Here is a 15,524-nt window from a genome sequence, read left to right as displayed (position 1 = left end):
TAAACTGCTTAGGAAATAAAATTTTATTGTACAAAATTTACATTTACTCTATATAACAAACACAGTAACTTCTGAAACCTCTTTTCTTTGAGGTTTTTCTGTGAAAAGCATTTCTAACATAACCTCAGGCAGCACAAATTTCTATACAGCATATACTCAACAGCTCATTTTGTGATCTTTTGGGGATGAGGGAGAAGGCTGAAAACAGATCAAAACAGTGCAGGAGGAAGTCCACTGCCGAAGAGGAGCCGCCAAGAGCTGGGGACCTTCCACGGCAAGGCAGATGCTTTGGGGTTGTTACTCTGTAAAAGAATAAAAGATACTTTCATCTATAATCTTGACACTCAAATCTCTCTATTGGTCCTGACACTTGTAGCTAGTCTTTCTTATTAGGAAAATTAAAGCAGTAAGTTTTCTACATCTTTATGTAAAATAATGTTTCTAAGTTTCATCTCAAATATATGCCAGACCAGCTACAGATAATAAAGTGTATTAAGTAAATCAAATTCAAAAGGAACATGGGGTGGGCATGGTGGTGTATTCCTGTAGTGCCAGTACTGGGAAAGTGGAGGCAGCCATAGTTATACAGTGAGTTTGAGGCCAGCCTGGGCTACATATGTCTATTAAAAATGGGGGGGGAGGCTGCTTAAAAAAACAAGATAACTTGCAGGTTTGCAAGGGGAGGGTTGAAACAAGGTCTTGCTGGTGGCCATCTCAGAGGATGGATCATTCTCAGACAGGCAAGTCCCTGAGACCCCAGACCCCAGAATGTCTTTTGCTTCTGCTGGGCCTTCACATGTTTGCTGCTGTCATCTTTCTCTGGTGTCTGCCATGGTGTGAATTGAGTGTGGGGAGATCCCCACTGCCTGTTATGTAGTATGTTTATCTCATGGAAGCATCCCATTCTACTGGGTGTTTTTAACTGTGGATTGTTATGAAGATGATTCCTCCCTAAGCTGTATTATCTAATTGATAATAATAATGGCAGCTTATACAGAGTTTTGATGAATAAAAGTAAATGTAAGGAAAATACAACTAGGGCCTATGAGTTTTACCTAAGGAGCTGCATAGATTGCAGTTCAGGTTAATGATTAAGGAAAACAATTGAGTCCCCAGGAGTCAGGCTGGCTCTAATTCTCTTAATGCTGAAAGATGCAGTCATAGGTTTTGGTGTGCATCATAAGCTGAAACAAAGCCTCAAAATAACTTCAGGTTAGATCAGATGTTTTGATAACAGTTGAAAGATAACCACAGAAAACAATCTTAAGAGTTCACAAGGACACATAGCTGAGCTGTCTGATTCATTAGGCCAGGGTCGAAAATAAAAACAGCCCAATTATTACTAGCTGAGGCACTTTTCTTGCTAGGATTGGTTGATGACTAATTCCTTGTGCCCATTCCTGCCCTCAATCTCCTGATATAAGAAACTACTGAGTGGGTATGCACCCCAAAGATTTAAAGTAGAGCTGACTGATTCTTTTTCATATGTAAAAGTTTAGGTTTGTGATTCCTTCAAGATTCCTTATAAGATTACCTTTCGAGATATAAAGTAATTGGTCCTTTCTTTGTAACTGCAAAGTGCAGCCTGCCAGTAAAAGACCTGACTGAGAAAAATACCTTGCTTGCTTAAATGGTTAATCTTTAACAAGTTGCTTGGGTAAGAATGTATGTGGGTTCTTGGGATAATTTGTTTTTCACCTGTAATGTGTAAAATGTTTAATCATGTAAGAGATTTGGAAAATATGCTGTTTTTTACTGTTTGTTTTGTATTCACTGTAATCATTCACTTGAAAAAACAGAATGCATCCACATTATAATTCCTATATTGCCTGAAAGATTTTGCTGGGGTATATAAGCTGTAAGGGAAAAAACAGAGAGAGTTAAAGACTTAAAATGGGCTAGAAGAAAAACATCAGGAACGAGAGAAGGAAATCACCAGGTAAATGAAGAATAGAGAATGCAAAAGAATAAAGGAAACCATCAAGGGAGTTTGTGAGTGTCTTTTTCCCTAATCTCCTCAGATAGAAAGTCATAGTTGTGTTGACGTCATGGCTTCCCTTCGAGCCCTGTGCTACCTGGAGGCTGGCCACCCCAGACAGCAATAAGGTCTCACCATGTAGCTCTGGCTATCCTTGAACTCTCTATGTAGACAGGCTGGCCTTGAACTTGATCTGTCTGTCCCTGCTTCCCAGAGTGCTGGGATTAAAGGTGTGAACATCGTGCTTGGCCTGTGGTGCTTTGTTAGGCCTAAAGGCTCATTTCTCCGGGTATACGTACTGCCTAATATTGTGTCAACTTGACACAAGTTAGTCATCAGAGAGGAAGGAGCCTCAGTTGAAGAAATGCCTCCATGAGATCCAGCTGTAAGGCATCTTCTCAATTAGTGGTCAATGGGGACAGGGGGAACCCATGGTGGGTGGTGCCATCCCTGGGCTGGTAGCCCTGGGTTCTATAAGAAAGCAGACTGGGCAAGCCATGTGAGCAAACCAGTAAAGCAGCTCCTCTCCATGGCCTCTGCAATAGCTTCTACCTCCAGGATCCTGCCCTGTTTGAGTTCCTGTCCTGACTTCCTTCAGTGATGAACAGCAATGCTGAAGTGTAAGCCTAATAAATAATAAACCCTTTCCTCCCCAACTTGCATTTTGGTCAAGGTCTTTTGGTGCAGCAGTAGAAAGTCTGACTAAGAGAGTACAGCATTCATTTCCCAACAGGGAAGAATACGTTAATTACAGCTTACTTAATAGTCATGGTACTGCTCACATGGCCACAGCAACATTTTTACTTTCCTAAAGCGCTGGAACTGCACAGAGTTCTGGTTTACTATTATAAGAAGCTGTCTGGGGCAGGACATGAGGGCACGCCTTTAATCTAGCACTGGGAGACAAGAGCAGGTGGATCTCTCTGAGTTCAAGGCCAACCTGGTCTACATAACAAGCTTCAGAATAGCCAGAGCTACATAGAGAGAACCTGTCTCAAAAACTAAAACAAGTAAAACCACACACACAAAAAAGTTGTCACAAATACTGTGACATGAATAGTGAGCACATTGAGGAATTTAGGACTTTCCTGTTTGGAAATCTGCCTTAAACAATGAGATGACAGATTAGTTAACTGTCCTCATTTATTTTCAAGTTTGGCTCAAACTACATTTTATGTAAAGATGTGTATTTACTGAACAAACTCTCACCTCTTTAGTCTACTTACACATAAAATGCAAGTTAATGAACACAGAATGAATCAGATCATGGACTTACAGACGGTTTCACTATCTGAAGCCATTCGTTAAGATACTCCACAAGACTGACTGCATCTGGGATGTTGTCCCCTTCTGAAACAAATTTCAACAGAACTGCCATTTGGATTTCTTTAGAACAGCTACAAAAAAAAAAAAAAAAAAAAAAAAAAAAAAAGAACAATTCAGTGTTTTCTCCTGATACGAGATGCTTATTGCAATGTGTGAATCTTTACAAGTAAGTTAACTTGCCTCATGTTAGAAAAAGGAAAGACATCACATTGTAAGAAAGATTACTTTACCTCTCATTGTCCCACATATATTCTGCTCCCAAGGAGCCCAGGGAATATGCAAGTGTGTGCCTCACTCTCATCCTCAGGAAAAACTAGCCTTTCTATTCTTAGCTATTAATACATGAGACATGTTCTGATCTACTTCAAAAGCCTACTTTAAGTGGTTTTCAGGCCACGCAGTGCTGACGCATGCCTTACATCTCAGCACTTAGGAGGCAGAGGCAGGTGGATTTATGTGAGTTCGAAGCCAGCCTGGTCTACAGAGTGAGTTCCAGGAAAGGCTCCAAAGCTACACAGAGAAATTCTGTCTCAAAACCAAAAGGAGTGGTTTTCAGAGGCAAAGAGACTGAATAAAATAATACTCAAGTTGTGTTTAAGACAGGGCCTTAGCCGGGTGGTGGCAGCACATGCCTTTAATTCCAGTACTTAGGAAACAAAGGCAGGTGTTTTTGAGTTCAAGGCTAGCCTGGTCTACAAATCAAGTTGCAAGACAGCCAGACAACCAAACAACAACAACAACAAAGACAGGCTCTGGTCTGGCAAAGACTGGCCTTAAACTTACTATATAGCTGAAGTTGACTTGGAATTCCTGATCCTCCTGACTCCACCTGCCAAGTGCTGGGATTACAGTGTGAAACACCAACCTTGGCTTCACTCTTAATAATCTAGAGCAGTTGACGGAAAACTAGAAGACTGTGGAATAGTAAAGAGCGGTTACTCCTTCTTACAGATACTTTCTTCTTTTTGAGACAGTTTCTCTGTACAGCCCTGGCCGTCCTGGAACTCACTCTGTAGACCACACCGACCTTGACTCGGAGATCCGCCTGTCTCTGCCTCCTGAGTGCTGGGATTAAAGGTGTGCACAACCACTGCCTAGCTTAGAGATCTTTTTTTTAACCGTCTCCATCTTATTTATGAATCACAGGACAAGAACAGAATAGTCGGACTGAACTCTAGCTGTCTCACTCAGCAGATAGATATGTTGGGTAAGTTACTTCTGTTCTAATGTTTCCTCTGAAAGAGTAGGGTTAAGAGCCTTCCTCAAAAAGGCACACAGCTGTAGTCCTAGCACTAGGGAGACCTACCTCAATGGGCACAGAGGCACACACCTGCAGTCCTAGCACTAGGGAGACCTACCTCAATGGGCAGAGAGGCACACAGCTGCAGCCCTAGCACTAGGGAGACCACCATGGCACAGAGCACACCCGCCCTAGCACTAGGGAGACTAAGGTAAGAAGGCTGCTGAGCCTAGGCCATGTGAGATCCTGCTCAGAAGCAAAATAAAACAAACAAAAAACAGCAGAGAAAGAGAGATGGAGACTGAGAGACAGACTGACCAACCAAGAAGCCTGGCCTCATGAAGTCTCACCCTGCACATGTGCTGAGAACTCAAGAGGCCTGAGCCGACCCTAGAGCCACAATTCTATTTCTGGTTTTCTGCTTACATTTCTAGTCATCCTAGCTTTTCTACCTCATCTTCCATCCCATTAACTATACAGACTGCTAGACTGTGCTGTCCCTACAGTCTGGATGGTACCTGCCAACAGAAAGCCAGGGCAACTACAGGGCTTTGGAGATCACAGTCAATTGTTGCCTGTTGGGCATTAGCTTAAAAAGCAGCTATTTTATGTATTTGATCAAATTTCCATTTTTTTGTTTGTTTTGTTTTGAATAAAAGGAGAGTAAATCTGAGATGGGCTTCCATCTGACTTGTAGTGAGGACAAGAGAAGAGAGAAGAAAAGCGGAAGGGGTGGAAGGCCCTCCAGGAACGGTCCCTCCGCCAAGAATCTAGTGCAGTGAACAGATGCACTAAACAGCGGAGGACCAGGAAGGAGTAGTCAGGTGAGATGGCCTGTTATGGAGCACAAATCAAGGGTTGGATGCAATGCTTGGGGATGATTTCCCAGGGACTGTTGGTAACCTGTGTGATTCTGCATGCAAAGAGTGGAGCTGGCCAGCATGAAGCACACAGGACAGTCAGCTAAGGGACTCTGTAAGCAGATGATAGGAACTGAACTGTTCCTTCCCACAACTCTTCATGCTATGACTGGATCTGGAGAAAGGGTCTTTTACTAGATAACTGAGGTTCACTGAGGTCATAAAAGGGGACCCTAATCAAGTCAGAGCATGGCTGTACATCGAGAGAACTCTCAGTTGCTTTTCTTTTCTTTTCCTTTTTTTTTTTGGTTTTTCCAGACAGGGATTCTCTGTGTAGCTTTGCGCCTTTCCTGGGACTCAGTTGGTAGCCCAGGCTGGCCTCGAACTCACAGAGATCCGCCTGCCTCTGCCTCCTGAGTGCTGGGATTAAAGGCGTGCGCCACCACTGCCCGGCTCTCAATTGCTTTTCTCTGCTATACATACACACACACACACACACACACACACACACACACACACACACACACCAAAACAGCTGTCTACAAAGAACCAGAATCTAGTAACTCTGGCTTCCAGCCTCTTAACAGTGAGAACAAAAACAACCAACACCACACTGGTATTCCAGTGTGGGGCTAGAGTAAAAGAGAACACAACACACTACATAGACTGTTAAACAGACAAACTTACCTTTCATCATAGAGTGTCTTTGTGATTCCACCTCCAGGAATTCGGACACAAAATTCAGAATCACTCATTTCAGGAATGCATGAACTTTTTTCCATTTCTAGCCAGTTAAGGCTCTTTATTTTATTTTGAACACTCTTTTGCATAGAAGGTGTAAGCAGGTACCGGAAAGGAGTACTAGAAAAATCATATTATTATGCTTTTAAAAAATTACAAATACCAGAGAAACCCAGTCTCAAAACACAAACAGTCAGATCTTAGAGTAATAATAAGAGCAGTCCATATATTACTTTATAAAGTTTGTGATACAGTATAAAAGCTTCTATTTCTATTTCTGGTAAATTTTGTCTTATTTGTAATTATGAACTCACTCTAAGGGCTGGGGATGTTGCTTAGGGGTAGAGTGTTTGCCTGGTGTGTGCAAGGCCCTGGGTATGATCTCTAGCACAATCACAACACACACACAGACACTCACACTCTCTCTATATACACATCATACCTATACAACCTGGATTTGATCCACAGCATGTATACACCTCCTTACCCTGTAGAAACACACAAATTTACTGGCATACTAGGGTACTAAAAAGATTTCTACAAATATAAATGGTGCATATAGAAAAATAATGTTCATCCATTCTTTCAAAAGTTTCTAGTTAATTTAGGGGCTGGAAGTGTAGTTCACTCAGTGACCGAGTGCTTGCTATGCCTGAGACCTTGGTTTGATCTTGTGCCATAAAAAGTAATCTTCCCAGGAAAGGCGCAAAGCTACACAAAGAAACCCTGTCTCAAAAAACCAAAAAAAAAAAAAAAAAAAAAAGTAATCTTCCTTATACCAGCTGTGCTAGCCTCAGGAGCTAAAGGACCTACTCTTTTCTTACCTTTCATTTACCTTCTTCTTTCTCAATTCCAGCTAGTAAAGGACAGACCTGGACTTAAACTTTTAAATAAACAAATGACCACAGTATAAACTGTAACAATGGCAAGAACATACCTTCGAAGTTGTAGATCGTTGCGGTGATATGAATGGCTGCTTGAAAGAACGATAATCCTGGCAAAGCTGCTGCTTTTCACCCAGGCCAGCAATTTCTCACAGAATGACTTGGATTTATACTTTGTATGCCATTGAGATAGAAAGAAAATTCTAAATTGAGATCTCAGAATCAAAAATAACATATGCAACCATCTACCTATCAACTTTTGTGACAATGATTGCTATGATTTACTAACACCAAAATGATCAGTACTGTCAAATCTATTTACTTCTTTTAAACTGAAAATGAAGGACAAAGATCAATGATTTAATATTATCTTCATAATCATAAATTGTGAAGAATGTAGATCTCTATCCTAAGGATGAAACATACTAAGTCTGCTTGCCTAGTAAGCAAAAGATCCTGGGAGTAATCTCTAACACTGGAAAAACAAAAACAAACACGCCCCCCCCCAATATAAAAGCACTACCGTGGAAAAACCACAAACAACCTCAGCATTAGTGGTGCAATGGTGCACTATTTAAATAACCATGCCACAGATGAACCTCACACAGAACACCGAGGAAAAGAAGCTGGGCAGAAGGAAACAGCTGCTCTGGGAGTCAGTCACCTCTATAATGAATACCTTATCACTATTGTACTTGGATGGCTGATAATATTCTATTTCTTCACTTGGAGGAATTTTTACTTGAACTCTTCTCCACATATATTTAGGTAAAAAAAATTAAAAACTATTATACAGTTAACTTTTCCACTAAACCCTTTTTTTTTTGCAGGGGTGGGGGGGGGGGGTTAAGATGGTCTCACTGTGTAGTTCTCACTGTGTAGTTCTGGCTGTGCTGGAACTCACTTTGTAGACCAGGGTGACCTTGAACTCAGAGATCCACCTGCCTTTGCCTCACAAGTACTGCAATCAAAGTCATGCAACACTACCGTCCAATCTTTCACTAAACTCTTAACAGGGCATGACAGTGCACACCTGTGAGAGAGGCTGAGTCTAACACTAGCTACATAGCAGACTCTGTTTTCCAAAAACAAAAACAAGAACCTTCTGTATTTCTGACCTCCGGAACAGATAATAAATAATCCCATCAACAAATGCTTACTCCATTTCTCTATGTGAAAAGCACTATCCTAGGAGCTGGGTAGGTCACTGAATGTCATAATGTCACCCTTATTTACTCTCCCTCAGTGAGGTAATAAATATATGATATGGCAGGTAATGAGGATTTTTGAAGTGAGCACAGGATAAACAGACATGATGTAGTCTGGGAAGGTAGGCAAATACTAAAGAGAAGCAAGTCTTTAGCAGGAAAGCATTCCAAATAGAGAAACAGGCTGGGATGGGAGTGAATTTAGTGTCTGAACACCACCATAGGCACCAGTGTAGCTGAAGGCTGGATATGCAGAGCAACTACCAACAGAACTTTCTGCAATCACGACAATGTTTTTTTTTTTTTTTTTGGGGGGGGGGCTGTTTCAAGATAGGGTTTCTCAGTGTAGCCCTGGCTGTCCTGGAACTTAGAGATCTGCCTGCCTTTGCCTTCTGAGTGCTGGGATTAAAGGCGTGTGCCACCACTACCCAGCAGGGCAATGTTCTTATGGCAATCTCTTGCTATGTGTACCTACAGAGAATACATAGATAGATATATGGAACTAGACTACTTTATCAGATAGCCAAGCAGAGTCTGATAGGCCCCAGTAAAGGACTGTGAGTTCATTTTGATAGATGAGAAGCCTCTGAGGGTTTCAAGGAGGAAGAGATGTGATTGGACTTGGTTTAGATGATCATTGGTATTACTGTTGGAAAACAGACTATTAAGTGTTTATGGAGGTGCTGGGGGCAGAGTAAAACTGGAGCGTGAGTGATGACAATAGTTTTGGATAATTGAGCAGTGGTGGTTAGAGCATGTTTTTTGTTTGTTTTTTAAAATATTTATTTATTTATTATGTATACAGTGTTCTGTCTGGATGTACACCTGGAGGCCAGAAGAGGGTACCAGATCTCATTACAGATGGCTGTGAGCCACCATGTGGTTGCTGGGAATTGAACTCAGGACCTCTGGGAGAGCAGCCAGTGCTCTTAACCTCTGAGCCATCTTCTAGCCCCTAGAGCATGTTTTAATAAATGATTCATATACCAAAATTTTTCTGCAACGCTACCCAAATTGAAAATGTGTTAACTCATAAGGCATAATTCCTTCCAGTATAAAAATGAAATGACAGCAACACACCTGAAATATTATGAAACTTTCATCAAATCAGACCTTTCCTAAGTATACATAACAATACGGGAGAAATAACTCTATGTCTTATTGACTTTGTGTTTTGTCGCTACCCTTCAATGAATTTAAAAAAGTAAATATACCAACCTTAATGAAGATGGATCTTAACTGAAGCACCACTAGCTTCCTTGAAGGTAATGAATATACTACAAAGAGAAGAAAGGGAAATCACAGGACAGGCTACAGTGAATAAGCTGCTAAGCTGAAATTATTAGCATGATAAATAATATTTGAGTTACCATAGCTCTTGCACTTAAATAATTTCAACAATTAAAATATAGGCTTTAGGGCTGGTGTACAAGTGTGAAGGTCAGAGTTCAGATCCCTAGAACCCACATGAGATGGTTAATATTGTCTGTCAACCTGACTCCACCTGGAACCAACTAAAACACACCTGTGAGGGATTTTCTTGACTGATCATCTGAGGTGGGAAGATCCTCCCTGAATCTGGGCAGACCTTCTGCTGGCAGCTCACAGAAAGGACATGGAGGAAGGAAGCTCTTGTTTTTTTTTGCCTGCTTGCCCTCACTCTACCGGGCAAGTTAACCTATCCTGTTGCTCAGGCATTCCTTTGCTGGTAATAGAACCACTTCACCAGCAGTGTGCAACTTATCCAGCAGACAAGCATCAGACCTCGGGTTCCAGGCCAGCCAGGACTACAGAGAAACCCTGTATTAAAAAACAAACAACAGCCGGGCGGTGGTGGCACACGCCTTTAATCCCAGCACTTGGGAGGCAGAGCCAGGCAGATCTCTGTGAGTTTGAGGCCAGCCTGGGCTACAAAGCAAGTTCCAGGAAAGGCACAAAGCTACACAGTGAAACCCTGTCTCGAAAAACCAACCAACCAAACAACTACAACAAAAACAAAAAGAACCTACTACTTCAGGACTCCAACACAGACTGAAGACCATCTGAAGCATCTAACTTCACAGACTGAGTAACTCCTGGATTCTTGGCCTTTTCTTTGAGAGTCAGCCAGCCTGTCAGCCACTTTAGTATTATATTCATTTTATCAGTCCTGTTGCTCTAGAAAACCCTGACTACTACACCATGTATTGTATAGTCATGGTGGATGTGGTGGCTCACCTGTAATTCCACCTCTCAGAAGGTGAAGACAAGGGATCCTGGAGCAAGCTGGCTAGCCAGACTAGCTGTATCATTGGACTCTGGGTTTACTTGACTCTGCCTCCGTGAACAAAACCAAGAGTGATCAAAACACACATAGAAGTACAGGCTCTAAGCGCCACACCATTTCCAACTACTGTCCTTTAGCTCTTTCCGCCCTACTACGTAGCTGGAGTATAGGAGTATGCCACCAAGCCTGGTTTATAGTCTATTTCTTTTTAATTTGTAAGTTAAAACACTTTCCAGGTGTGGTGGTTCATGCTTTTAATGCCAACACTTGGGAAGCAGAGGCAGGAGGATCTCTGTGAATTCAAGGTCAGCCTGGTCTACAGAGCAAGTTCCAGGACAGCCAGGGCTGTTACACAGAGCCCTGTCTCAAAAAAAAGAAAAACAAAAACAAAAACAAAAAAACCCCAAAAAACCCAAAACCAAACAGAATCCAAAAAACAAACAAAACACCCTTATATAATTTTATTTAGTTTTGTATACACACACACACACACACTCCCCATGGTGGCCAGAAGAGGATGTCAGATCATCTAGAGCTGGAGTTACATGTAGTTCTGAGCAGCCTGGTGTGGGTGCTGGGAACTACATTCAGGTCCTCTGGAAGAGCAGCAAGCATTCTGCCGCTGAAAAGTATTCTGACCACTGAGCCATCTCCAGCCTCTAATTAATGTTTTAGGTTGGCAGACGAGTGAGTTTCACCATAGCACTTTATACATCGTCCCTGAACTTGGTTCCTGAGAGTCTATTCCTAGTTTAAAAGAACTCAGGCTGGACATGATTATTCACAGAAGGGTAAGGAGTTCCAGAAAAGCCTGTGCTATATAGTGAGACCTATCTCAAATAACTAAATACTCTATATAGAAAAAATGCCACAGACATACCTTCAGTATTTATACTGAGTTCGTCTGAATCTTCTTCTTGAGTTGCATAAGGATTGTTTCCAACCATTGGCACCAGGCAATCAGTATAGAAATAACCAATCTTACACATGTTCAGTGTAGAAATAATCAGATCAATTGCAAGTTGGCCAACATTTCCAACAGATACTGCCGGCTGAAATGAAAAAGATTTGCTCTATGAGTCACAAAAATTACCAGCACTTTTTTTTTTTGGTTTTTCGAGACAGGGTTTCTCTGTGTAGCTTTGCGCCTTTCCTGGTAGCCCAGGCTGGCTCGAATCACAGAGATCCGCTGCTCTGCCTCCGAGTGCTGGATTAAAGTTGCGCACCACGCGCATCAGCACTTTTAAGTTTAGACAGCCAAAGTACTATATGCTTATGCTTAGGCACACAGCAGGACACTGATTCTTTTACAAAATAAAACAAACCAACGAAACTTTCTGCTCTTGCAGAGTTTCCATTCTACTAAGGAAGAATAAACAGTAAAACAGAGTAGTAAGTGTTATGGAAAATGCAGAGTGTGTGTGTGTGTGTGTGTGCGCGTGCGCTATTTTAAGTAGGGTGATCAAGGAAAGGCTTCCTTTAGGTGACAATGGCTGAAAATGGTACAGTGGAGAGCTCCAGTGGACAACCGGATTCTCAAGGTTGTGCAAAACAAGTGGAAGGGCTGTGAGATAGGAGAAGAGCCAGGGCTTGGGTCTTCTTTCAGTTTGCTTGTTGCACTATTTACTCCAGAGGTTGGAGCGATTGTTACCCCACATTACACACACACACACACACACACACACACACACACACACACACTTCCCCATGGCATCAAAGTGCCAAATGTTTACCTATACTACCAAGATTTTCTGAACTCCAATCTACTGGACACACCATATGGCAAGAGTTTTCTGAACTCCAATCTACTGGACACACCATGTGGCTATGAAACACTCAAAGTCAGCACATACAAAGCTAAATTTCTGCCTGAACTTGTCTTATTTTATATTTCACAAAAGAGCAATATTATTTGTTTGCTTAAACCAGGAATTTTCTTTCTTTTCCTTTACTAACTATACCTAATTATGTAATATACAAATAATTTTATTTACCAAATCTGTCTTTTGTGTGGCACATGCACACAGTGTAAGTACAGCTGCCTGGTGTGTGGGCACAGGTGCTTGTATATATAAGCACGGAAGCAAGGAAAATGTGGAAAACAAAAAAAAAAAAAAAAAAAAAAAAAAAAAAAAAAAAAAAAAAAAAATAAAGCACTGTTGTAGGTTATCGAGAGGGGGGAGCAAGTTGCGCACCCCACCGCCTCACCTGTCCCTGGGTTGCAGGGCGGCACCTTGCTCTGTTACTGTCTTGGTGCCCTGAGACAGGATCTCTCATTGAACCCAGAGCTAGCTGGTGTCAAGGAAAGCCCGGAGATCCTTCTTGTCTCTGCCCTCCATGGTGCTGGGCTTACAGGCTAACATGGCTACAGTTTTTATGAGTGCCAGTGATGCCAGATCCTCAGGCCTGAGCTGTAAGAGTTCTCACTGAGCCATCTTCTGAAGCTGTTTGTTTTGTTTTTAAATACAGACAACAGTCTATGTATGTGTCCCTTTAAAGCGAGGAACACAACTGTGTTTCTGCTTCAGCCAACTGGCTCTTGTTTTCATCCTTTCAGCAGCTGCCTTGATTTGGATGTCAGTCTTCCCTGGTTATTTTCCCACTTCTCACTGGTATTTTCCACCCGATTCCTGGTTACTTCCTGTAATTCTCTCAATGACTCCGAAACTTTTGGGTAGAATCATCAGTCTCATTATACTCCTGGATTATTCCCACGGGTATATAATCATACTTCAGTATTTTTATTCCTTTTTAAAATCATTTATTTTTATTTCATGAGCATTGGTGTTTTGCCATGGGAGTCAGGTTCTCTGTAACTGGAATACAGAGAGTTGTGAGCTGCCATGTGGGTGCTGGGAATTGAACCTGGGTCCCCTGGAAGGGCAGTCAGTGCTCTTAACCACTGAGGCATCTCTCCAGCCTCCTATTTTTTTTTTTTTTTTAAATTTTTAAAAAATTTTCTTTGTTTTTTTTGAGATAGGATTTCTCTGTGTAGCCCTGGAACCCAGTCTGTAGACTAGGCTGACCTTGAACTCAGAAATCTGCCTTCCTCTGCCTTTGGAGGGCTGAGATTAAAGGCTTGTGCCACCACTATCCCATAGTACTTTTATTCTCTAAAAACAAGTGTCTGATGCCACACAGCACCCTCACTGCCATGCCACTTCTCAGGCCTCTACAGAGCTCAAATTCCCTAATTGTTGTCCACTACAGTCTAAGTAGGAACTTTATCTCTGAATACACAAACACACCCCACCCACACCCCACCACCCACCCAATGCTGCGACCCCTTTTATACAGTTCCTCCTGTTGTGGTGACTCCTAACCTTAAAATATTTTCACTGCTACTTTATAACTGTAATTTTGCTACCATTCTGAATTGTAATGTAAATATCTGTGTTTTCAGATAGTCTTAGGCGACCCCTGTGAAAGGGCCATTCAAGCCCCCAAAAGGGGTCCTGACCTACAGGTTGAGAACCTCTGCCTTACCTTTCTTCCATTTATTTGACCACCCATCAAAGGCTTAACCACCCGACCACCTACATGCTGCCACTTCCAAATGAACGACTTATGACTTACTTGCTTGATAACTGACGAATAGGCGGTACCTGTCTCTCTCCTTTTATATTACTTTAAACAGTACATTGTCCTCTGGTCCCTTCTAGGTCACTGGGCCTCATTACTCTCTCCACATGTCACTCTCAATCCTTTGCAGTAGTCTAGGCACACGAGTCTCTGCTTTAGGCATCCATTTTCCAGGGCACCCCTAACCCCATCTTTTTGGTCACCAATTTGTCTAAAACATCAAAAGCCCCTCGGGTTTCTCCTGTCAACTTTTTCAAATTTAAAAACATTTTAAAATTATGTGTCTGTCTGTGGGTACATGCTCATGTGAGTACCCCAGGAAGCCCAAAGAGTGTCAGGGACCTTAGAGTCGGAGTGAGAGGCCATTGTGAGCCTGTAACTCAACTCCATTCTCTGCAAGAACCTTACAGGTTCTAATTACCGAGCCCCTTCTCCAGTCCCTTCTCTTCAATTTTTGCTGTTCTTGTTGGTCTGTTTACTTATTGAGGCAAGGTCTCCTTCAGGATGGTCTGTAGACGTCTTCCAGCCTCACCCTTGGAGTGCTGGGAATACAGGCTTGTTCAAACCACTCTCGGCCTTCCTCAGGTCCATGATCTCGTCTTTCTGTATCTTCTTCTTCCAACTCCTGTCTTCTTTTTTATTGCTCTTACTGATGATGTACCGGTCTTTCTAACTACACTGTAAACTTTGGGGGACACGCACCTCTTCTAACAGTCACCGTACCAGAATGATTATCAAAAACGATGACTACAGTAAGGACCATTCTGCAACTGCCTGTGAGTGGCCTAGATCAGGACGGACCCAAACTACCTGAAAAGATACTTTCACGGGTCAAACTTAAGGACTTTTCCCCCCGCGCGACTTCTGTGCCATACAACTGCAATCTGCAGACATTACGGCTGACAGGCAGCTAGCAGACAAGCCTCGAGGGCGCTGACAAAGGTGCTCCTTTGGACGGTCGCCTCCAGCGACCACTTCCAGGAGCAGACACCCACGAGGCCGGTTCTCCTAGGGCCAGGGGGCGTTTCCCGGGTCGGCATGGCGACCGCGCCCAACTCAGGTGGGAGACTCACCATCAGGAGTGTGAAGTTCGTTAGGTCGGGGACTGAATCCCCGCAGGGAACGAACATGACTGCCCGGGCGGGAGAGAAGCACGAGCCCCGGCCTGGAAACGGAGGTCTCTTCCGTAGCGCCGCCGGCGGATCACGTGACCCGCCGGGGTCCTTCGGGTCCTTTGGGCGCCCGGCGCTCTGCCTGCTCACAGCGCGGAAGGAGGCCCTAGGCGCGCGGCGGGCGGCGCTTCCCGGGGCGTCGGTAAGGGAACCGAAGGCCGAGGACGTCGGGAACCACGCGTGGGGGCGGGGCGGGAGTCCCCGAGGAGGCGGCGGGGCGGACGGCGTCGATCAGGCAGCTCGCAGGGCAGCCCCGGCGTCTGTCAG

The 15,524-nt window shown here is 43.1% G+C and overlaps 1 protein-coding gene across 1 annotated transcript; it reads right to left on the bottom strand.

Moving 5' to 3' along the window:
* Positions 1-15,309, bottom strand: Psmg2 (proteasome assembly chaperone 2). Its single transcript, XM_028856204.2, has 7 exons — positions 15,159-15,309; positions 11,384-11,555; positions 9,456-9,514; positions 7,083-7,201; positions 6,092-6,265; positions 3,255-3,375; positions 1-302 (listed from the first exon to the last, which is right to left on the bottom strand). The coding sequence occupies exons 1-7, from the start codon at positions 15,213-15,215 to the stop codon at positions 210-212; spliced, it is 795 nt and encodes a 264-aa protein (XP_028712037.1). The 5' UTR covers positions 15,216-15,309; the 3' UTR covers positions 1-209.
* Between the last annotated feature and the right edge of the window lie 215 nt (positions 15,310-15,524).

Source organism: Peromyscus leucopus, chromosome 19 (genome assembly GCF_004664715.2).
Source record: "Peromyscus leucopus breed LL Stock chromosome 19, UCI_PerLeu_2.1, whole genome shotgun sequence".
Lineage (NCBI taxonomy): Eukaryota > Metazoa > Chordata > Mammalia > Rodentia > Cricetidae > Peromyscus > Peromyscus leucopus.
The sequence above is the reverse complement of the archived record's forward strand: the minus strand, read 5'-3'. Positions and strand labels throughout refer to the sequence as shown.

Coding starts and splice junctions, on each gene's coding strand:
- Psmg2 (XM_028856204.2), bottom strand. CDS start 15,215: ATGTTCGTTCCCTGCGGGGATTCAGTCCCCGACCTAACGAACTTCACA. Junction 7,202..9,455: donor TAAGATCCATCTTCATTAAG/GTTGGTATATTT, acceptor TGGCATACAAAG/TATAAATCCAAGTCATTCTG. Junction 303..3,254: donor TTCAGATAGTGAAACCGTCT/GTAAGTCCATGA, acceptor ATTCTTTTACAG/AGTAACAACCCCAAAGCATC.